The sequence below is a fragment of the Bos mutus genome, chromosome 5, assembly GCF_027580195.1.
Source record: "Bos mutus isolate GX-2022 chromosome 5, NWIPB_WYAK_1.1, whole genome shotgun sequence".
NCBI lineage: Eukaryota > Metazoa > Chordata > Mammalia > Artiodactyla > Bovidae > Bos > Bos mutus.
In genome coordinates, this window is record NC_091621.1 from 30,474,388 (window position 1) to 30,498,532 (window position 24,145).

At 33.4% G+C, this 24,145-nt stretch overlaps 1 protein-coding gene across 10 annotated transcripts in view; it reads right to left on the minus strand.

Moving 5' to 3' along the window:
• Positions 1-575: 575 nt before the first annotated feature.
• Positions 576-24,145, minus strand: part of KIF21A (kinesin family member 21A) — a 184,776-nt gene continuing 161,206 nt past the window's right edge. For 4 of the 10 annotated variants that reach the window (XM_070370606.1, XM_070370610.1, XM_070370609.1 and 1 more), the window contains 11 exons: positions 23,812-23,919; positions 22,473-22,601; positions 20,282-20,320; positions 19,608-19,622; positions 15,746-15,882; positions 14,031-14,211; positions 12,077-12,241; positions 9,949-10,066; positions 8,355-8,525; positions 6,441-6,640; positions 576-1,823 (listed from right to left, as the gene is read on the minus strand). In XM_070370606.1, the coding sequence (XP_070226707.1) occupies positions 1,730-1,823; positions 6,441-6,640; positions 8,355-8,525; positions 9,949-10,066; positions 12,077-12,241; positions 14,031-14,211; positions 15,746-15,882; positions 19,608-19,622; positions 20,282-20,320; positions 22,473-22,601; positions 23,812-23,919 (1,357 nt within the window). In that variant the 3' untranslated portion in view covers positions 576-1,729. The remainder of the gene's footprint in view (positions 1,824-6,440; positions 6,641-8,354; positions 8,526-9,948; positions 10,067-12,076; positions 12,242-14,030; positions 14,212-15,745; positions 15,883-19,607; positions 19,623-20,281; positions 20,321-22,472; positions 22,602-23,811; positions 23,920-24,145) is intronic. The other 6 variants (XM_070370611.1, XM_070370615.1, XM_005887730.2 and 3 more) reach the window with 4 other exon arrangements.

A 24,145-nucleotide genomic window follows, 5' to 3' on the forward strand; every position in this document is an offset into this window, starting at 1 on the left:
ACCACCATCACCATATCCCTCTACACTCCCAGCTCACCTCCTGCAATACCTGCCTTCCATTTCCTCTGCAAGTAACCAAGGTTGCTATTATCCTAATCATTATGGGAATATTTTTTATTTGTTTAATCATCTATGTTCAAATCCCTGAACTATATAGTTTAATTCCTTTAAATAGTAAGTTTCTTTGTTCCTCCAAGATTAGGTTATGGTTTACACTTTTCAAGAATATTTCACATCTTGTGTGTGTTAGTCATTCAATCATCTCTGACACTTTGTGACCCCATGGACTGTAGCTCATGAGGCTCCTCTGTCCATGGAATTCTCCAGGCAAGAATACTAGAGTGGGTAACCATTCCCTTCTCCAGGGGATCTTCCTGACCTAAGGATCAAACCCGAGTCTCCTGTACTTCAGGCGGATTCTCTGATAGTGAGCAAAAAAAAAAAAAAAGGAATGCATATATAATGCTGGATAACAAAAAGATGCCTTTCTTTAAATCACACAGATAAAGTAAACTTTTACAAACACTGCCGATTTTCATACTATTAGGAAAAGAAAAAAAGAATAAAAATTATTCATAGCAACATGTTTATTTAAGCCCTAGCAAAGCTTTCATTTACAAGCAAATATTTTGGGAGGAAAAGATCACAAGACAGTATTTTCAAGTGTCATGTCACTCACATAAAAATTAAACTTGAGGAATTTACAAATTAATATTCTGAGCAGGCATAAATTATACATCCTTTTGCAAAATCCAATCTACAGCATTTAAAATTCATAGTTACAACATAAGACATTTTCTCTTTACAGTCTACCTATTTACATACCTTTTCCCACTGCAGATGATACAGTTCTCATCATAGCTACTAAGGTTTGCAAACACAGTATAATTAAAATATATTTAGCAGCATATAAAAATTAGACTAAAAGGGAAAGAAATACTACTATTAAATAAAAATGAAATTAAAAGGTGGATAATAGAAACAACTCCATAGGAAAATAGATCAAAATATATTTCTGTTAGGACATCAAAAATGTTTCCCATCACAGAATGTATGCACAGCACTAATAAAATAATTTAACAGCATTTTAGTCCTGCGCACACAAATAGCACTGCAAAACTTTGGTCAATACAAGTAAATGTCAACATCCAACACAATCTGTTTAACATTCTTTGTTAGTAGATTAAAGTCAAATCCATTTTATGAAAAATTACCATCAATAATATTCTCACATCTTTTTCATTACATTAAAAGAGCTTTTAAATTTGCGAACCCTCTGTAGACTGACATAAATACCAGACAAACCAATGTTTGACTAACATTCCCATATGCTTTAAATATGTAAATCAGCTGAACAGACCACATGAATGAGATAACAGTGGGTGGCATTGTATTCTAAGTGTATTTTCTGTCACAAAAGCAGACATTTTGCATTTCAGATAATTTGAAGATTTTTTTTATAGATAGGAACAAAAATCCAGCCACGATCAAAGTGTGAATCAATCAGTGTATCAACTATAGGTTATATATGCATTGGTAGATATTGACATTTAGCACATAGACGACACACTTTTATTATAATACCATTTATATTCAGTAGTTGGATTCATATATATTTTCCAGTTAACTCCATTCACAAGTTTTTGCCTAATAAATGCAGGACAACATTTTCCATAAAGAAGATAAAGTATTATCACAGTATTCAGTTTCTGACTATCTTCATTCATGTTTAATTACTGGCAATGTCTTCCCCCAAATCTCCTGTGTCAGAGATTTGACCATCTTGCAAATTTCGAGTCTTCCAAATTCTCACAGTTCGATCACTACAAAATAATAAATTAAAATGAACATGTGAAAACAGGTGGAAAGATACAGTTCTTAGAAATACTTATCAAGAAACATTTACAGAAAAGGTCTTTAATAGATATAGATAAAAATATACATTTTCCCATAGGTATATCAAATAGGTACCCATATAATGAAATTAAAAATAGCTTATCTTATCAAAGGGTTACTATGTGCCAGGTATTGCTACTTGTTCCCCTCACACACATTGGTGCATTTTATTCTCTTTACCTACCATAAGATATAGATAATGCCATTATACTCTATTTATGATGAGCAAATTGGGGTCCAAAGAAGTTAACTAATTTTCCCGAGATCAAGCTTCCCTGGTGGTCCAGTAGTTAAGACTTCACCCTTCCACTGTGTATGCTGCACAGTGCAGCCAAAAAAAAAAAATCTGCCCAAGATCACAAAGTGACAGCACCAAGATTTGAAACCAGGCAGATTGGCTCCAAGGCCCCATCTCTTAAGGCTATACTGATATAGTCAGTACATATGGTCAGAGGTCTTCAAGCATAAGAGCCCAGAGTAAGATCACAGTGAGGAGGCCAGGGCAGGGATTCCAGAGAGTTGGTGAATCTGTCAATACTCAGGAAGAATTATGTTCAGGTGAAATCAGCATAAGCCCACAGAAAAAGCAGGCAGCTACTAGGAATTAGACAAACACTCTACCTGTCATAGAACATAGACGATTCAATGCATTTCTAAGAAAACTTACTTTTATTCACCTAACATGTAGGTTCTGGGTACTAGTCATTAGACAGTTACATTTCTCCTGGCTCTAGAAAGACAGTGTTGCTTTTTTCCAATTTCTTAATAAACCGAAAGCCAAAAGAAAGAATTGCCATGAAACTGTATAGTTTAAAAGCATTTCAAAGATTATGTAGCATATTTTGAGGATATAGAAAGTTTAGTGACTTGTCATTGTAACATTACAGAAGACAGAGTTGAGCCTAGAATCCAGGCTTTCTAGTTTGTAATCAATAATCTCCTCACCCCTAATTCTTAACACATGGGGGGAAAAAATCACATTTTTTTCTACTTTTCAAATCTACATGAGATGATGGATATTAACTAAGCTTACCACAGTAATCATTTCATTATATGTGTAAGTCAAGTCATTCTACTGTTATACCTTAAACAGGGTTATATGTCAATTATCTCTCAATAAAACTGGGGGAAATAATAATCTTTCACCAGCCCACACAGCACAGATAATTGAAAACAGCAAGGGGATATGTTCACTTGTCCACCCATTTATCCATTCCATTTATTCATTCAACCATCCATTCAACAAATGTTTATTGGGAACTTGCAGTGTCCCAGGCATAATTCTAGGTGTTTGGGATCAATTAAAAATAAAAAATAACAGAATCCTATGCCTTTGTAGATCATATATTCTAGCGAAAGGAGACAGACAATAAAACACGATAAAAATTATATAGTTTATTAGAAAGTAATAAATGTGACAGAAAAATTAAAGAGTACGGCAAAGGGGATCAAGATCAAGAGTGGTAGGTGATAGGAGAGATTACAATTTTAAATAAAATCACAGGGTTATTCTTACTGAGAAAGAAAAATGTTAGAAGATCAGGATCTCTGAAGGCACTTTGGACAAATGTCTTAAGGCTGGAATAAGCCTGATATGTTCAAGACCAGCAAAGATATTATCAATGCTGTAAGAAAAGGAACATGCCAGAGGGTATTAGAAGGTTAAGATGAGAGATGACAAATGCTCAAGCGGTTTAGATCAAGTACAGCCTCTACTTTAGATAAAATGGATGACCAGTACAAGTTTTTGAGCAGAGAAAGAACAAGATGATCATAATTTTTAAAAATTACTCTGGTGTCTGTGTTGAGAATAGACTACATATGGGCAAGGGACCTTGTTTGTTTAGGAGTCTATTGTAGTAATCCAAGAGCTGATGGTAACTAGGGTCAGTGAGGTAACAAAAGGCAGGGTGAGAAGTAGTCAGATTCTAGATATAATGTAAAGGTAGAATACCAACATAGTTTGCTTACGAATTGGATATGGAGTATGAAAGAAAGGGAGGAATGAAGGTTTCTGTACTGAGCAACAGAAATAAAAGAGAAGCCATCAGCTGACATGGAGAAGGACATAGGATGAGCAGGCTTCTCAGGAAGGCTGGGGGTTCAGTTTTAGACATACAAAATCTAAGACGAGCAAACCTCCACTACTACTCATGACAGAGTAACCTGTGCCAGGTTAACACTTCTGTGAGTTAACACAACGTGAAAACTTGACAAAATACATGGAACAACTATTTTCAGAACCTGGGGGATGGGTACTTTAGGCCTGTAATTCCTGAGAAAAGGGAAACAAGAGAAGGTGAGCTCTGTGACAGCCCTGGCTTGCAGTCTGGAAGCTCTTGCCGCACTGCAGCAAGGAAGAGGGGAAATAAACAGAAGACCACAGAATCAGAGTTGAAAAGACAGTAATAAAAATCTGGGAAGTGTGAAATAGCTGTAATTTGTAAAACCAAATAGAGAAGAGGGGAGAGCTACGCTAAAAGGACTATGGAGTTATAGGGAAAAACATTCCATCAATCTACATACATAGGGGTCCCCTAACGTCTTTGACTGAAGGCTAAGCTGCACATGAGTAGAGTCAGATATACGGCCAGACCAAAACACAGCTGTGAGAGTCAAGTTCTGACCAGTAAAGTAGAGAACAGCATCAAACATTCAAGACATTCAGTAAAAACACAAGAGTTGAAGTCTCAAAAAGATGAGCTGAACCACAAGTAACTTACATAACTTTAAGTAAAACCCACTGTCTTTAAAGGAATAAAACAGAATCCAGATACTCAAAACACAACACAACAGTGTTTGGCATTCAATAAAATATTATATGACATAAAATCAGAAAAAATAAGACCTATATCATAAGAAAAATCAATCAATGCAACAGATCCAGAAATCATATATGACAGAATTACTTACACATGGACTGTGAATTATAAAGTACCTCAGTTTTCCCACCTATAAAATAGGAATTACAATAATACTCACTTTCTAGAGTTATTATGAAGACTAAATGAGTTAATGCCTAAAAACACTTAGAACAATGTCTGGTAGATACTAAGCCCTATATAAAGGTTTGTTAGGTAATGAATAAGTAGAACTAATTTGAAAATAGGCCTTCTGATTTTCTTGGTTATTTTCCTGATTTTATGTTACATGGTAAATACATCTGTATCTGATGCACTGTGGGTAAACTGAGGACATTTTCAGTTTCTTAAAAATAAAACTGTATCATTACATCATACCTCAGTGATCAGACCTCAGTGAGTCATAATAATTTTATAGTGTCCCATGGCTATGAGGGGTATTATTTCCCATAAATTGTCAAGGACAAACAAGTTTGTAAGGGAATAAACAAAAGTGATGAAACTAAGAAAGTAATGTATCTCGGAAATAGCATTAATGAAGCATTTAAGGTAAGCATCTTAGAAAAACACAAATGTATTTAGAGATGTATTTGATGTATTTTAGAGATGACAGAAAGTAAATTTAAATGAGATGAGGGATTCAGTGGAAACAGCACAAATAAAAAGATACACCACAGAAATTTAGCAGAAGTTTCAAAATAAAATCAGGGTAATTGTGTATTTAGGACAGATGAATCAAGAAATGGCTCAATAAATTAAGTAACACAATTGGTACACAAATGACATAAGGAGATTTTCATGAGAAATTACACTTTATTTGAATGAGATGAACGCCTCACATTATAGTATGTATGATTTCCTTTCCAAAAGTACTTACACATAATGTATTATGATATAATACATATTATGTCATTTTTATGGTCACATCTCTACACCTTCTTCAAGCATCTTCCTAAATGCCACTTTCTTAGTATGATTTTCATTGTCCACTCTGTTGTGCAACCCCTGTTCCCTAGTGATGCTCTCATCTCCCTTCCCTGCTTGCTTTTTCTCCATAGTATCTCTTACCATGTAACATATTTTACTTATTCATTTTTTCTTCTCAGAATGAAATTAGGATTTATATGTGTTTTGTTCAATTCTCTATTCCCAAGATTTTGAAATTAGTGCCTGGCACACAGGAGATTCATAATGAATGAGCAAATGAGCAAATAAATTAATCAATTCAGCCATTCTAAGAGGGAGGGGGTATATATTATTACTATGTAACTTAGATTTTAAAGGAGGCGGAAGAGGCATAAAAGAGTTTTGTTTTTTTTTTTAATGATTTGGTCTAAATGTGAAGAATGAGGCCAGTTTGATGCCTTTTCTGGAAAGACAATTTAGAAATTAATCACTTCTGAATGATTTTAAAAAAAAATTAAAACTGCTACAGGAAGATCTGGTAGCAGACTTCCTAGTCTAAGCAGAGAGCTGATATAGCAGTAACACTATTATCATATAACCTGGGGAGCCCAAACTCAGTGACCACAGTGCATCTCATAAAATATAAATAAAACATCATAAATAGACATTGGAATAGCTGTAATAAAAGAAAGATTTCATATGTTCTACATTTCCAAATATTTACAACCTATAGTATTTATTAAATCTGAACACAAGTAACCAATAGGAAAAACTTACTCAGCTGCAGTAAAAATGTGGGTGGAATTAACACATATGGCATTGATAGGACTCTCATGACCCTTCATCTCTCCAACTGGCACAAAGGTATCTATGTTCCAGAGTTTCAAAATGCCCCCTCTGCAGCCACTGAGCAAAACTGGGTGGCCTGGTACCACTTCCAGGGCACAGACCCAATCCTTATGTGCATTTGGAACTTGCTGAAAGAAAAAAGAAAAATTAGCAACTTAAGGGAAGCCTTTCAAACTGACATTTTCACACCAAAATAAGTTACCAAAGTTTTTATTGACAAAGTCAAATTTTGGAACACTGAATTGGTCTGGAAACCATAAAAATTATTTTCTATTAAGTAACTCTTAATGAGTTAAACAGATAAATCTGTAATTTGCTCCTCAATTTAATTCACTAGTTGTCATCAGTGTTATCAGTATTAAAGGCCTACAATGTTAAAAAATCTATAGACTCTAAAATACATGGAAAGTATACTGAATTTTTCAAACATCACTTCCTTGTCAAAGGAGTAAATATCTCACCTTTCTAGAAAATGTATCTCACACAACAAGTTTGAAAACTACACCTGGTATGTAGACTATAGGGACTGTCTCCTAAAATCACTGCCTTAGATTTTGGAAGAGAACATAGAGGCCTAAAGCTTTTTGAAGACGGCTGGAGCTAACCTACATGTTTCACAATGTGTATATGGGCTTCCCTGGTAGCTCAGTGGTAAAGAATCCATATGCCAATCCAGGAGACTCAGGTTTGATTCCTGGGTTAGGGAGACCCTCTGGAGAAGGAAATGGCAACCCACTCCAGTATTCTTGCCTGGGAAATCCCATGGACAGAGAAGCCTGGCAGGCTTTAGTCCACAGGGTTGCAAAAGAGTCAGACACAACTTAGCACAACAACAACAACAAACAATAATTATAAGCTCGGACTATATGACCACATTTTATGCATATATATATTCATATATATAATATAAAAGACATCCTAGAATGTATATCTATAAAAGAAAAGCTTTTGAGTGCAATATATGTGCCTGTTGCCAGTTTTTTCTATTAACAGTCATGCTACTTATTCATTTTTTTTTTTCATCTGATTGTAAGCAGGAAAGTGTGAGCAATTGCAATACCTACATACACACTCATATATGTATAAGAAAAAGCCTGAAATTGAGAACAATTCCTCTGGGAATTGGGAAAAGCTACTGATATTTAATTATACTGACAAAACACTTCAACCCAACTATCATTCTATAGGAAATGAGAGAACCACCATTCTTGGATGTATGAAAATGAGATGAAGAATTATTTAGACTGCTTTGACCTTAGCAAAACTTGGTACTCTGTGGAATATGTGTGAAAGTATTGAAATTATTAGTTGCTCAGTCATGTCTGACTCTTTGCAATCCCATGGACAGTAGCCCACCAGGCTCCTCCATCCATGGAATTCTTCAGGCAAGAATACTGGTGTGGGTTGCCATTCCCTTCTCCAGGGGATCTTCACAACCCAGGGATCAAACTTGGATCTCCTGCATTGCAGGCAGATTCTTTACCATCTGAGCCACCAGGGAAGCTCTTGGAATATGTGTACATAAAAACAAAACAAAATGAGAAACTGAGTTCTTCACTCCAAGCCTGTATTTAGTAAACACATGCACAGGGTAATCCCAGAGCATCCAATTCTTATCAGAGTCTATTCTTCTCTTATCTACGAGATATCATTAAATGTCTAATGTAGCCGTTTTCATAATTAGTAACTCTGGTAGGTGATAATGAAACACTTTTTAAGAGAAAGCCCTGATTGATACCATCACTAAATGATGAAAATCTACATAGAGACTCTTTGTGTTCTTATTAGAATACTGATGACTTTGAAGTACCCACTCCATCCCATGAAAAGGTTTTGAATTACCTGTAGAAGATCTTTTTGAGCTAAATCCCATTTCTTGATTCCATTATCTCTGGACCCACTAAATAGGTTATCCCCATGTATGGTTAATGCTTCAATGCCATCATAATGAGGGGGCTCAAAATTGTGGGTGGGAGTCACAGTTCCAAGAGCCCCTTCAGTTACATCAAACATCTAAATAAAAGCAAAATGAAAGTAGTCATCCTCTTTAACTTACAAATAAGCACCTTAGGTATTCATTCATAGAAACACGTACACATGTATATTAACTGAATGTGACTTGTTATAAATATTTTACTAACAAAAATATTAATAAAAATGACTTCCTTTGAGTGACTCAGGATGAACCTGAGCCCTCATTTTCACATGTCACATGCTTACATGTTTGTAAGCTCTTAAGAAAGACAACCAATTTTTTCATGTGTAAGTGTACAAATGATATGTTAAATAATAAAAATGTTACATATAACAATCCAGTTGAAACTCAAATAAATGATATGATTGTTATTTAAACACAACCAGGCAGCTCTGCAATCTTGGTGGTCATCACAAATTCTCCAAAGCTGCTATTCAATTTCACTCCCTTCAGTTGCCCTCATTTCTCTTAACTACTGAACTTGTGAGTTCCTAAAAAGTCTAGTATAACCAAAAATAGACTTTCTGGACCACCCCTTCCCCTCACAGTTACAAAAGTTTCCTTTTATTCTCAAGCATTCTCTTATCCTTCCCTTCTTTCCAAGATACTAAAGTGTACTTACTTTTTCTCAAGGTTCACATCTTTGATCTGATCTGATTCTTTTTTGATCTGATTCACCAATCACTACTTCACTCTTCACACTTTCCCTCTCCATTAAGCCCATTTTCTAACCATATCAACATGCTCAAGTCTACCAATACAAAATCCTCTTGCATTAACCATTCTATTTTCAAGTCATTAACCCACTTCTCATCTCGTAACAAAAGTTTCTAAAAAAAGATTACTTACACTCTTTCTGTCTCTCTTTATTACTATATTTTCTTTTTGTTCCTGTTGGTCCTTACAGGATTCCCCAAGGCTGAGTCATATCAACCTCTCTCCTTTGGCCATGTCAACTACTCCTTAAACATCTGCTTCTATTTGAATGGTTCTGAAACATATGTGTCTACTCATAACTTATCATGGACTTTGTACTTGCCTTTCAAATGGCATATTGGCTTACATGAAGAGGTCCTCTACTAGTATTTCAAATTTAACATCTCCAGAATCAAACTTTTCATCTCTCCTCATCTTATCTGCTACTGGCATAAAACAAACATGAAGACCATAACATGCTCAGTATAAAAGATGGTGACAACGAGATTTAAGCATTAGTTGGATGACTGAGGTAAAAAAAGTCTTTAAAATCCCTCCCAACATATCCTCTATGAAAAAGTGAGAATACATTTTTAATAAGACAACAAAATCAGGAACTGAGTGAGGAAAAGATCAGGAAGAAAAAGTAAAGTCTAGAAATGAGAAAAAAGGACTGATTAAGAGAAAAGCATCCTATGTACATCTGAGTACTTCAAACTTATCATTTAATAGGAGAATATAATTCAATAGCCTTATTATACACACTTTGATGTAATGATCCTTGGAGCCAGTGATGATTAGATCTTGTCCATTAGAAATCCGGTCTACAGTAAGACACATAACAGGGCCTAGATGTCCTGTTAACTTTCCTGTGGACTGAAACCTTTAAAAAGAAAGAAAAATAATTTTGTTTGAAAATATTTCTTAGTATGCTGAGGCTAAGTGTTTGCTAAAACTGTTTTTTTTTTTATTTAACTCCATCTCTATGAAACGCTCCTCAAATTAAGAGTCAAAAAATAGCCAAACTAATTGATTCTCTGATGGAAGTTTAGGAATCCTAAATAAGTTATTCCAAAGTAACTGATGTCATTCAGATAGTAAAAAAAAGCCTCAAAAGTCCAAAAACTTGCCTAGGGCTAATTTTAACTCCAACCTAAGTCCAGATAAACCTTAATCTGTTAAATGTCTCAACATGTTATAGACATATGATTGATTTATTAGGGTCAATTTTAAATTTGACTAAAACAACTATGTCACTGATATAATTAGAAAATAACAATTTGGAGAAAGTAAGATTATTTTATTACACTCACATATATTTTCATATATACACATATATGTACATCCATATGTACACATGTATTATACACATACACATATGCACACATATTTGTGCATATGTGTACATCAGAAAATATAGTCCATTTCATCAATTATTACAAAGGTGTACATCAGAAAATATAGTCCATTTCATCAATTATTACAAAGATATGAAAATGGCCAGGAATATACATGACGTAGAAAAACGTGTGATATCCATTGTCAGGAGGTGGCAATGAACCTTTGTTTCATAATCCTACCTCAAATCAAGCTGCTGGAATACAGAGATATATCTGGCTTCTAGAATATTACTATTTCTTGTAGCTTTTTTTTATAGTTAATTTGTTAAAATGAATCTGTATTTAATTATGTTACTAAAATCAAGCAAGTTTCAAAGGATCTAACTTTTCAGCAGACCAGAAAGTGTAAAAATTTTTAGAAGCTGGTATCTTTTCTGCCTCATGTCATGATGCTGAGTATCTTCCTCCATGGTACTCTGAATACAACTCAAGTTTAATATCTTTAAGAATAAACCTTGTTCTTATCACATTCCAAATTTTCTTAAACAAGCACTGTTTTCAATTTTCTACTTTTTATTTCTAAAACGGTCCTCATGACTGTTTCTTCTTTCTCTTCTCATTTATTTATTTATAAATTATGCTTATTATACTTTTTCAGCCAACCATTAAAATGTTACAAGTAATAAATAGTTACCCTCAAATTTCTAAAATAAATGTCCCTTTGATTTACCACTGACAAAACCCTTCTAAATGGGATTATTACCTGAATTACCAACTTTACTAAGGATCTTGTAATTGCCTATTTAGTGGCCTTTATTCTCCATTACAAGATGAGTTCTAAGAAGGTGGACATCAAATTTGTCTTGCGCATTCTATATCTCCAGTACCTACCATAGTGTTGGTATAAAGCCTGCCACAGTTGATGCTGAATAAATATTTGTTAACTAATAAATAAATATTCCCTTGCTGCCAACATTTTATGAACTAGAAAAGATTCTAAAATAAACACTCAAATGAAGGATGAAATCTCCTACTTCATGGCAAATAAAAATCAAATCAAAGATGTAATGCATGGTATTCTCTTTTTACTCACTTCATCTTCTTAATACTTCATCATATATAGATGTATAATTTTATATTCATAAAAATCCTGTGAAGATTTATGATCACATTTATAAGGTTTATAAATTGAAAATTTTGAAATATAAGATGTATAAGTGATGTTACAAAAAAATAATTCTTTCAAAGGTACTAATGCAACTAGCATGAGAATCTTGTTCTTTTCCTAGTAAACAATACAACTTATTGACAAATATTAATAAAGTCTATTTTCTTTCATATACTTTTTTCCCCAGCAATGGAGATTAAAAGAAAGAAAAATTTTGAGTGTGCTAATGAGGATAGACGAGACATTTAGGGATGCTGAATCAAACAGAAAAATCTAGGATTTTATATTAACTTCTTTATACAAATTAGATTGCACCGGCAGTAATATTAATGTGTGAAAATTGCATTTGCCATATACAGGAAGTACGTTTTCTTTAAAATTCTACCTTTTAAGATCCCACATTCTGACAGCATTTCCAGAGGCTGCATAGAGGAAAGTCCCAGTTGGGTTCAGCGAAATTTGATTGATCTGGTTTTCTCCAGAAGGAATAGCAACTGTTCGGCTAGTACTTGCAGAACAAGCATCTCCAACAGTAACCAGACCTGAGGACCTTAACAGAGACAAAACAAAATAAGTCACAATTCTGGACAAGAGTTAGTCATAGAATTCCTTAAGTTCCCAGGAAATGCTGTAGGCAACATCCGTGTTCTCTGGTCACTGTGTGCACTACACCTAGCACAGCACTTCACACGCACATAGGTGGCACTAGTAGATGAAAGCGCCACCTTTGTGCCACCTTTCATTTATCTTCATTGACAGATAAATGGAAAAAAATGAATGCAGAAAATAAGATGACACGGCTTAAAACTCTTACTTTGCAAGTTATAACACTAGGAGTTTGGGGCTCTATTAGTCACTGTGTCATGCTCAGTCATGTCCGACTCTTTGCTACCCTATGGACGGTAGCCCGCCAGGTTCCTCTATCCATGGAATTTTCCAGGCAAGAATATTGGAGTGGGTTGCCATTTCCTACTCCAGGGGATCTTCCCAACCCAGGGATTGAACCCACGTCTCCTGCATCTCCTGCACTGAAAGACAGACTCTTAACCACAAAGCCACCTGGGTATCCAGGCTCTGGGCCCTATTAGAAATGACTTAAATATGATTCAGAAAAGACTAGATGACAAAGATAACAAAACTCAACAAATGATGTGTGCATGTGCTCAGTCACTCAGTTGTGTCCAACTCTGTGACCCCACAGACTGTAGCCCGCCAGGCTCAACAAATGATACAGTGCCACAAAGTTAATTCATTTTCCTGCAGCTTGCAGAAGTCCACTGAGGAAGAAACCAATATTTCTTTCATATATAAGATATGACCCTTTGAGTAAAAGTTTTTGTATACTTTAACCCAATCATATATGGGCTGTTTACTATGTGGAAAAGACTTCAACATGATTTATTTCCTCAGCTAAATTCTAAATAGCAAATATATTTTTCAATTTTGAATCATTTTATTAGCTAACTTCTAAAAAATCAAGTTACAATCAACATTTTCAAATGATTTTAATGAGTCAACTGGATTGGCAAATTTCTAAGATAGTGTTTTTCCCTATAAAATTTCCCTCAAGAGACCTGTATTCAGCATAGTAAATACTTAGTAGTCTCAACATATAAAATAGCACTTAAGTGTTAATAATCTTCACTCTACAAATTAGTAAAAATTAACCATCCTTATGTTCCTTTCTCTTATTTAAACCGATAGAATTCATTTTTTAATTAAAATTTTAATTATGTGAAACAGTTCATTAATCTTATGGGAAAAAGAATCATTATTTGCTGTACATTTTAAAGACATATATAATAACAGATGCAGAAAACAAATTCATTCTCCAATTGTCCAATCTACAATTATGAAACACAGGCTAACATCAAAGCAGTGTAAGTCTTAAGATAAACACTCCTCAATTATTCAATTATTCAATAGATGCTAACAGAATTTTGCAAGTACTTCTTAATGGTCTATAATGGTGATTTCAGCCATTTTCCAAGGAGTGGCATTCATTTGAAAAAAGTAATGTAAATCATTTCACTACATCAAGTAATACTGAAAATTCAACTCCTTAGTTTTGGGGAGGAAGGAAACATGAAATGTGTATTGAGTCACAGATTAAATATGACTTTTCCTTCTCCTTTTCTGTTTAATATTAAACTACTGTATTTTATTTTCTCAATATTTTTTCACCTTATGTTATATACATTCTTATTGTAAACATTTTAATATTCTTTGCAAGCGGACAGGTATAAATAAACAAAAATGCATATATAGACCTATCTTTTCTTATATTTTATAAACAGGAACTATTTGCCCCTTATGCTATTTGTCTCTAAGTTACTTACGTTAGCGTTCGAACACACTTTGCTGAATCTCTGATATCCCACACCTTAATATAAGATGTTGACACAGTGAAGACCAAACTTGTATAATTACAATATTTTACAGATACTACATTGTTGGGATGACCTCCCAGTGACATTATCTCCTGCCCAGTCACCAGATTCCATACTTTACAAGTACGATCTAAAAGCAAATAAAAAAGAGGAAATATTGTCGATAAGAACTAAATTAGATTCTCTTAGCAATAACAATTTCTCTCCTATGAGAAAAAATGAGATAAGAAAATGGTAATTATTTAATTAACTTGCAATAGCATCCTAATTCTATCCTTGACATTTTGCAGCAGGTTCAAGGGCAAAGTAGGTATAAGGATTAGATGAAAGCTAGGATATCTGGTGTATGCATCAAGTGGTATTAAAGAATAATTATACAAAATTTTAAAATAGACATATTGATAGTCTTATTTCAAATTGCCCCTGAATTTAAAATGGCCATTCCAAATCAGCCTCTTCAAAATATTTTGTTTTGATACTCTCTTACCTTCTCACAACACTCCACATGCAGAACTACATACACATTTCTTTTCCAGAGGTCACTAATTGACGTCATTAACATAATCATACACATGATCACTAAACTATTCTATTCAAGACTTTGAGTTTCTGACATAAGCATCTAATTATCCCAGAGAAATAAATTTGAGTTATTAGAAAATTATACTTTTACAGAGCAATTTTTTTTTTTTAATTGGGGAACTGCTTGCTATTATTTACAAGTGCTGGCAGGATTCTTCCCTTTATCTTGTAATATCCTTAAATGCTAAAAGGCTTTAACCAGCTTTCCAAATTCCTGCACATGCTTCCTTCTCATCTTTTCAGCCTCATTATCCACCACTTCTACATATATTCTACTTTTCAAGCCAAATGGATTTTGTTTCCAAAACCATCTACCTCCATGTCTCTGCTTACACTGCTCTCTAATCTTGGTTGTCAATTTTTATTTGCCAATATCCAAACAATCCAGTAAGGTTCACCCTAAGTGCCTCCTCATCAAAGCCTTCCTTATTTTTCACAATTTTAGCATAATCTCTTTCTCTTCTGAAACCCCAAATATTCATGTATAACTCTTTAAATCATTTATAGTTAATTTCTAGTTGCCTGCAACTGCAGGTTTGGTGATGCACAGACCTAGGTTTCTAATCCTGGCTCTTCCACTTACTAGCTAAACTTATGTGGAAAAATCATTTAATTCTTGGAATCTTCAGCTTCTTGATCTGTAATATGAGGATGCAACTTTGGCATTGTTGTGAGAATTAAATGAGATAAAATTTGCACAGTGGCTAGTATAGTTTCAGACACTTATTAAATGCTCAAGAAATGGTGGTTGCTACCCATCTTATTCTTTTACCACACACTGTAATGGCCTTTTATGGATTTTTATATAGCCTGCGTTACTAAGCTCAGGGCTTTGCATGCATTAGGTGCTCAATTACCAAATCGGAATGTATTTCTTCACCATTCTATTCACATAACATCAACAGAGATTGTATTTTTTTCTCAACTATGTAATGATTTTATATTTTATATAATTTAGCAGTTGAACAATATCATCTTTCAGATTCTTATGAGTCTTAAGCAGCTTGAAATGTTTCAAAACCTGTTAAAACGTAATCATTAAAAAGATCTGCTAAATATTCATATGACACAACTATTAGCACCTTTTGATCCAGTGAAAAGAAGATCATCAGTAGAATCCACACAGAGCACAGCTTTTGTATGCCCTTCAGCTATATGAATACACTGAAGTGGAGAAGTTCTGATTCCTTTTGAAGCTGGAAACGGGTTGATTATGCCCCTGAGGTGGGGGGAAAAATAAGATTTTTTTCAGTAGCTATATCATGAAACTATTTTTTGTTGTTGTTGTTGTTTTTTTAATTTTATTTTATTTTTAAACTTTACATAATTGTATTAGTTTTGCCAAATATCAAAATGAATCCATCACAGGTATACATGTGCTCCCCATCCTGAACCCTCCTCCCTCCTCCCTCCCCATACCATCCCTCTGGGTCGTCCCAGTGCACTAGCCCCAAGCATCCAGTATTGTGCATTGAACCTGGATTTTTTTTTTATTTCTCTGACTTTAAGAAGTTGTTCTAAATAATTGGTACTACATAAAAACCAGAGTCGGACACGACTGAACAACTGAATTGAACTGAAAAACCAGATTGCTCCTTGTCTTTATTTAAAGCAAAGGGACAAAGTGTGAAATTATAATAGTAGTGATGAAGTGCATCAACTATTTAGGAATCTTCTAGCAGCTGTATTCTGCAAAAAGCAAAGTCAACAATACATTTGAATTTTCTCACTAACAATTTTATCTCCTCAAAGTTTAATGAAGTAATATTGGGAGCTATTCAAATATAGTAAATTATGAAAAATAAGAAGTATTAATGATGGAAAACTGGAAGATGTAACTATCAGACTGGAAGTCTATGTCAAAAAAAGACATTTTAAAGATGGTATAATACATACTACCTAAAATACTAAGAAAGCAGATTTCAAACAAATTTAAAGAAATACAAGAATGATTGCATAAATTGAAATCTAAAGGGAGAATGGCTCAAAAATAACAAAAGCTTTAAAAATTCTAACAATCTCAAAGAAGATTTTTTTAAAAAGCATAAAATATTAATAGAATAGTGATGCTCTTTGGATCTTTCTCCTAAGTTTAATATTTTTTGAATTTCTGCTTTATGCCACTGGATTATGAACTGTGGAAATGTAAAGTTTATCCAAACACTGTCCCTATCCTAAAGGAGTTTAAGACAGAATCTGAATTGAAGTAATTGTACTGGGAAGGAAGACTAAGAAAAAAAAAATATCTTTGCTCAGAGCAGGAAGAAAAGTTATGCTGAAATATGTACATTTTATGGGCTTCCCAGGAGGCATCAGCAGTAAAGAACCTACCAATGCAGGATATATGAGAGATGCGAGTTCAACCCTTGGGTCAGGAAGATCCTCTGGAGGAGGGCATGACAACCCACTCCAGTATTCTTGCCTGGATAATCCCACGGACAGAGGAGCCTGGAAGGCTACAGTCCATAAGGTCAAAAAGAGTCGGACATGACTGAAGTGACTTAGCACACATGCACATGTGTCCATTATAAAAGAGAGATGGCTTAATATTAGGACAGATTCAGAGATAAAGCTGTCTGTATCCACATTCTTGATGAATGAGAACAACTTTTAAGATGCCAGGGACAGAAATAATTCAGAAGAAATGTGAGCCCAACATAAGTTAGAACTGACAATGGACATTCAATGAGTTCAAGTATTTCTATTTTTAAATTATTATATCACAAGATTTTGAAAGTATATACCATTGTGGAGGCAAAATCATTGTTGGTATGCTAAGAGAATCAATAAAGGGGATAAAATGTGTAGATCCCATATTCCAGAAAGGGGGAAAAAAAAGTGGATTTCAGAAATTACAAATGGGTAAAACTTGTTTAGTTTCATAGAGGGAACTATTAAATAAATAATTACAAAAATTACAAACACCTAACTGCTCATGAGTAAGCGATAACATCTCATGGGGAGTTTTTTGTAAAATTAATAGGCAGCAAACTAGGGTAATATCATATTCATAGTGTATATTGACTCAATAAAGTCCATACAAAAAGCTTTTCAAATAATATCCCTACATACATGGTGGGTGAGTTTGAAATTGTTGTAGTAAGGTAGTTCCATCAGTGGCGGAAAAGTACCCCTAGAATCAACGTTCCTCTCAATCTGGAAAAAGGTCTTCAATATCTAGTCAGTCTTTCCACTGAACTGAAGACAGATATGGCATGCTTCCTAAATTGACATATTAAAGAGCTATATTGTCTAGAAAATTATTCCCCAAATCTGTTTAAGTATGTACTTAGCACTAAAATATTCACTGGATAAAATTTAAACATAAAATTTAAGTTGAAGATAGAACAGAATGCTCCAAATAGGAAAGGGGCTTAATTAGATTTTAAAAGCTAAAGAAATTTGTTTATTGAATACAAGATCAATGGATCAACAATGTATGATTCCTCTAACACTATAACTTCTGAAATATAAATAAATATTTCAGGAGAAAGAAAGCAATAGAACTACTATACTCTGCCAAGGCTACATCTAGAATGAAGTGGAATTCTAGAGGCCACATTTTAAAAAGAGCTTTGAAAACCTGGAGATTTTCCAGAACAGTAGAAGCAAAAAGAAGGATCTGCAGACTATACCACATTAGAAACAGATTAAATCTATTGAGCTGATAAAAGAACCTTCATTGGAGAGACCATACAAAAGTACTAAATATTTAAAGAGCTGTCATATGCATGCAAAATAGATGTACTGGATTAATGCTAGTATAGCTCAAGAGGGCTGATGACAGACCAATGAACAAAAATTTAAAGAGGTAATAAATTAGGATCAGGATTAAGACATATTTATTTTTAGGATTTAGTTATAATGATTTCAAAAAGTAAAGGGAGTTTCTCATCAGCAGAAATAAGACCAGGAACATGGATGGATCACATGGATCATCCATCACATGGATGAATAACTACAAAATCCAAAGTATTATTTGTATATACACATTAATTTGAGATCCTTGAAATTAAGGCTCAGTAATTTTGGGTTATCTAAAAATTTAACAGATTGAAATAGAAATGGTAGCAAAACCTCCTCAAAAGTCTAAAATTGCCAATTTGAAATCCTATTATGTGGAGTTTATAGTTATGAACTGAAGCCATCAAATTTTAACTGCTGCTTCAGATGTTGAAAAGTTATGATCTAATGCATAGTCTATTGCTATAATACTTACTTCCAAAACACTACATATATATGTATGTATATTTTAACAAGCTGATTATAAATAAAAGAATTCATTTTAACAAGCTTAGAGCTGCTTTGATCTGCACAAATGCAGATTAAATGACACAAATCATCCTAAGGAAAAAGTTAAAACAGTACCCTTGGTTATTTAACACTATGACTCCTAAGATTTCCTTCCTTCAAATTACTGTCTTTATCCTAAGAATCTACTAATGTTCCCTTGATGACATAACGTTCAACACAATTCTGCCATATGAAAGGTTGTAAAATTACAGAGGTAAATATCTGCTTTCAATAACTTATGTATGGCATGTCTTAGAGAACAAGATGTCTCTTTTTCATTCTTATGTATTTTATTCATTCAGACTTCTGAAGAAAATAATTTCAACATTAAATATAATATTATATTCATTATATACTGAAAAATACTCTCATATATTCAGAATATTGGGGTTAATTTTTATAGCCATTACCTGATTCAAAAGATAATATTAATAGAAAAAAATATAGAAATTGGAAACATAAGTCAAAGGTATTTCTTTCTCTATTAAAAATCTATTTACATTATGAAATATATAACTCAACTTTAATATTGCAAACTTATACAACAGATCTGATATGAAAGGGAAAAAAATGCTTTTTGGTCCATGAAAAACCAGTAAAGTTTTGTAATACTGTGAATGATATTAATTTCCTCTCCCTTCCCCTGCCTACCTTCTGGAGGATCTACTGATGATCAGGAAAATGGTCATGAAACATGGGAAAGTAGTGCAAAGAGAAAGAAGGAGACAAATTGATTAGTAAGAATAGGAAATGAAAGGAAAAAAAGAGAAATTAAGGGTCCAAAAAATCCATAACATGAAAAAATGCAACATTATTTTAAAAACAGCATTTAAAATGCTTAAAATATTATGTTTTAAAAATTCATTTCTTTCGATATTTTATGTACCACAGTATACTTTTTTCCCCTAGCATACCTTTTGTTTTAAAATCACAGAGCCTGCCATAAAGTTTTATTTAAAATCAATAAATCAACATGAAAAAAATACCTTATTCACTTCCTACACTTTGAGATGGAAAAAATGCCTGATGAAGAGCAAACCTTGACATTAATTTTCATAAAACTTAATCTCTTTTAAATAAAAGTTTTAGATTATAGGCAGAATACAAATGGCACAAGTTTTTATACTATTATATTAAAAAAGTTTGCCATTACCTTGAAAGCTATGACTTCACAAAAGCATATTAAAATTAATGTTTAAAAATATTAGTGCATTTATATGGCTTACAAGTTATGAGTGCAACAAAAATGAGACTTGTTTAAAGTTTCTTGGAAGGCATTTTAGAACATCAATGAAATGCCAGAACGTAGGAAAGATAGAAAGTACCTGTGTACCTCCGACAGAGAGGAATCACTTTCATCAGACCTACAGTGAAAGAGTTAGAATTATGAGGAAAAAGAAAACAGATGTCAACAGGTAAAGACACTGAGACTGAACAGATTCAGTACTATGAATAACAGAAATACAGCAAACATTTCCTTTATAGTGCATTCCTTTTCTATTTGTGCAGAATGTCAGCAAATTCATTGATAGCCAAATTAGTTAAAATTTTGTGCTTATGTTTTCTTCCAAAATTTTGGGGGGTGGGGGGTGGGAAACTTTCTATTACTCATCCACAGAATCTAATCTACTCTCACTTTCTGAAACACAGGCCCTGAAGAGGAACAGCATCAAGCTAGTGAAATACATCACCTCAAGACTCTAATTTGACTAGTACTAGAAACATTTTTCTGTCTCAATAGTCATTAATGAATTTTATTCCTCTTGATAATTTCTTTATATTTAAACTCTTCATGCAGAAGTTGCACAAATATACCATATGTATACATGGAAAGCAAATCATTCAAAATTTAATAACCTTGGATTTTAATTCATCTCAAAAACATGGAGTTCTTCTGACTAGGCCGTCCCTTAGTAATAGTTAGGAGGTTTTACTGGAATTTAAAAATAGATGAGCTACTCTCATCAGCCTTAATCTGAAACCTCCAGGACTGACAATAAGTCTAGTTACTATGAAAATCTCTTTAGCTTGTATTATTATATAATATCTTGGGTTGACCACCAAGTTGATTTGGGCTTTCCCATAATGTCTTATGAAAAATTCCCAAACAAACTTTTTGGTCATTCTAATACTTGGGAAGAATGGTGATAAAGTGATTACATAATACTGGCATATTATGTAATCAGAAACAATGTGTAGGACCTAATTCTATTTGGTAAAATATGCTAGTCTCAAAAAGGAGCCCAAAGAAAGTGATTCAAAAGTTAGGTGAGATTTTGAAAGTGTAGTCAGTTATTCTAAATTTTACTTTATAGAGATGACAACAGAGTCAAATGATTGGTAGCTCATAAACAATTTCAGAAAATATGGAACTATGATTAGATTGTCAAGATTATCAAAAGACTGACACAAAAATTTTATGACTGTGAATGCAAGGGAGACAAAATTTAGTAATTCTTCATATTGTTTATGAAAATGGACTTCCTAAAGACATTCTTTTTTTTTTTTTTTCAATTTTATGTTCTACTCTTTCTCAACTAAATAAGAGGATTTAACAATGTTCTCTTTTAAATATTTTTTTAGAAAACCTATCTAGATCATTTTAAAGGACATGTCTGTATCTACTGCTAAAACTATATTAAAATCTAATAAAAAGTGTATCCATAAATTAAGTAGATTAAACAATCTTTCAAAATGATGATGTGCCTATGTACATAGAGCCATTTAGCATGACCTAAACATGCCAGATGGATCTTAAACAATATCTTATAAATTTCAGAAACTTATATATACAGGGAGATTATAGCATAAAAAACAAAGAACTGGTGTGGGATACTGAATATCAAGTATGTATATTATCCACAGTGTTATCATTCAAACTCAAAGCAGAGAAGTCAGTTAATAAATACCTTATGGCAACACTGTTAGTAGGAAATTCTTGCAAAAGAGATTCTGGCTCAGTGTGGGAATATTTTTTCACTTCAAATTTAATGAAAATTATATTTTCCATCCCTCTCCAACTTCTCTTCCCCAACAACCCAGAGTTCTATGTTGTCCACCCATCAAAGTACTCTTTTACCCATACATATATGACAATGGTTTTAGAAGATGATACATGCACCAAAAGTAAAATAATTTGCCTCTTTTCAGTGCAGACTATCTGGGTTAGAGGCTTTTATGGGCTCAATAAAGCTGAAGAATCCCAAGAAATTTAAACTTCAAGTGATCTCAAAGATTTTCAATTCTAATTTACTTGCAAAAAAAAAAAAGGCAAGACAAGTGTGGAAGTACAGCAATGCAAATCCATAGCAGGGAATAATGTTCAGCAGGAAAATAAATTTCTCTAATTTTGTCTGTATGGTTCATTTTCCATTGGAAAAATACATGAAATATGGGAAGAGTTTACAAGTCAGACTCCATCTCCCACACAGAGAAGCTAAATGTTTTCTACAGACTGTATTGAAAGGTTCAGAATATTATAACGAATAATTGGGGCTCTTTTACTTAATGACTTACTTATCCTGCTGAACTGATGTGTTTCCCTGAGAAACAGTAAGACGATTAAAAACATTCAGCTCATTACGGGGCCGGCTTGGTGGGGAAGGAGGAGGTGAAAGACTAGCCTCTGAGGTTCCAGAATCTGAGCTACAAGAAAAAAAGAACATTACATAGGTGGCTTTAATTGGCTTTAATTTGTTAGAAATGTTATAAGAAACATGCTTTTATTTTTTAAAAAAGCTTTTCATTATAGAATTCCTTCCTTTCATCCTCTCTTCCTTTTATATAAGATAAAATGTACTCCAAACAATTTCATTGAAATTTTTTTCCACTGAATTTTGTCACATTGGCCACAAGATGGCACTAAAGAAAATGTCTGCTAAAATCTAAGTCAGTATAAATAAAGCAAACCAAATTTAAAATTATACTATTTGAGAGTTGAGACCAAGTTGTTCACTTTACAGATGGGGAAACAGACCCTGAGAGTTTAAGAAGAATTTATCTATTTAGCTGATTTATTCATTTATTTTTAAATTACATATTTGTCCTATCCCCTACCTCCTGCTTATAATTATGACATTCAATTCTGTAGAAACAGGTAAATTTCATCTCTAAATACAGGAAGAAGGTTAATTAGAAGAGTAATTGCCATGATATTCAAGTCAGCTAAACCAGTGGTCAAAGTAGAGAGTGCGCATCTTGGTACAAGGGAGGAGGAAGTGTAAGATCATCTTCGCAGGTACAGAAAATATATGAAAGCTTCTTTTTATAATTATTTTTATGTTAAAGAAATTTGCTTTACCAGTACTTAAATATAGATTCGCATTGATATTCCTACTCAAGACCATGTCAGGGATCTACCTGCCATATGTAGCTCCTGAGGTGGCCTAAGGGAGCTCTCACTATGCCATAGAGTAGAAAAGTGACAGTGGTTCTAACCCATTTCAAACTTTCCGTCTGTTGTGTTATTGTGATTTACAAATGCCCAGGTAAGTGGATCATCAGATTATATTGTGTACTGTTAAGTAAGCTAACCCTTACAAAACATACAAATAGTTATTAAAATAGTTTAACAAAAAAAATTGAGGTTATCAATTTAAACATAAAAGAACAGAAATAAAACGGACAATGGCACATATCTTCTAATACTAGATTTTTGTTAATCACTTTTAAGAGGTGAAATCAATGTCAGTTTTATCAAATAACAGTCAAAATTAATTTCAAAATTTTCTATAAGACCAAGTCACAATCCCAGAGTAAGCCTGAATATGGAAAATAATTTCACCATTGTCCCTTAGCATCTAAGGGCATCAGACATTTCACACAATCTACTAGATAAAGAGCATGAATAGCTTACTGTTTTTGTTCCTTTGCCTTTGATTTTTCTGCTTTCTCATATGCCTTTCTCCTTGTTACAGGGGAAGGCTCTGGTAGCTTTTTTTCTGACATGGATGACTGCCTGGAACTGAGAGAGAAGATTCTTCAATTATCTAATTTTAAATACATACACATAATTTTGGCAGATATTCAATTTTCAGTAGATTAACACCTGGAATTTGAGAAAGATTATTTGGAAATGAAACAGAACTAGGAGAGGAAAATATCACAAATTATTTTTAATTAATGGGATCTTGACAGCTGTATATTTTAATTTTTAAATTTGTAATCTTGTCAAATATACACAACCATTA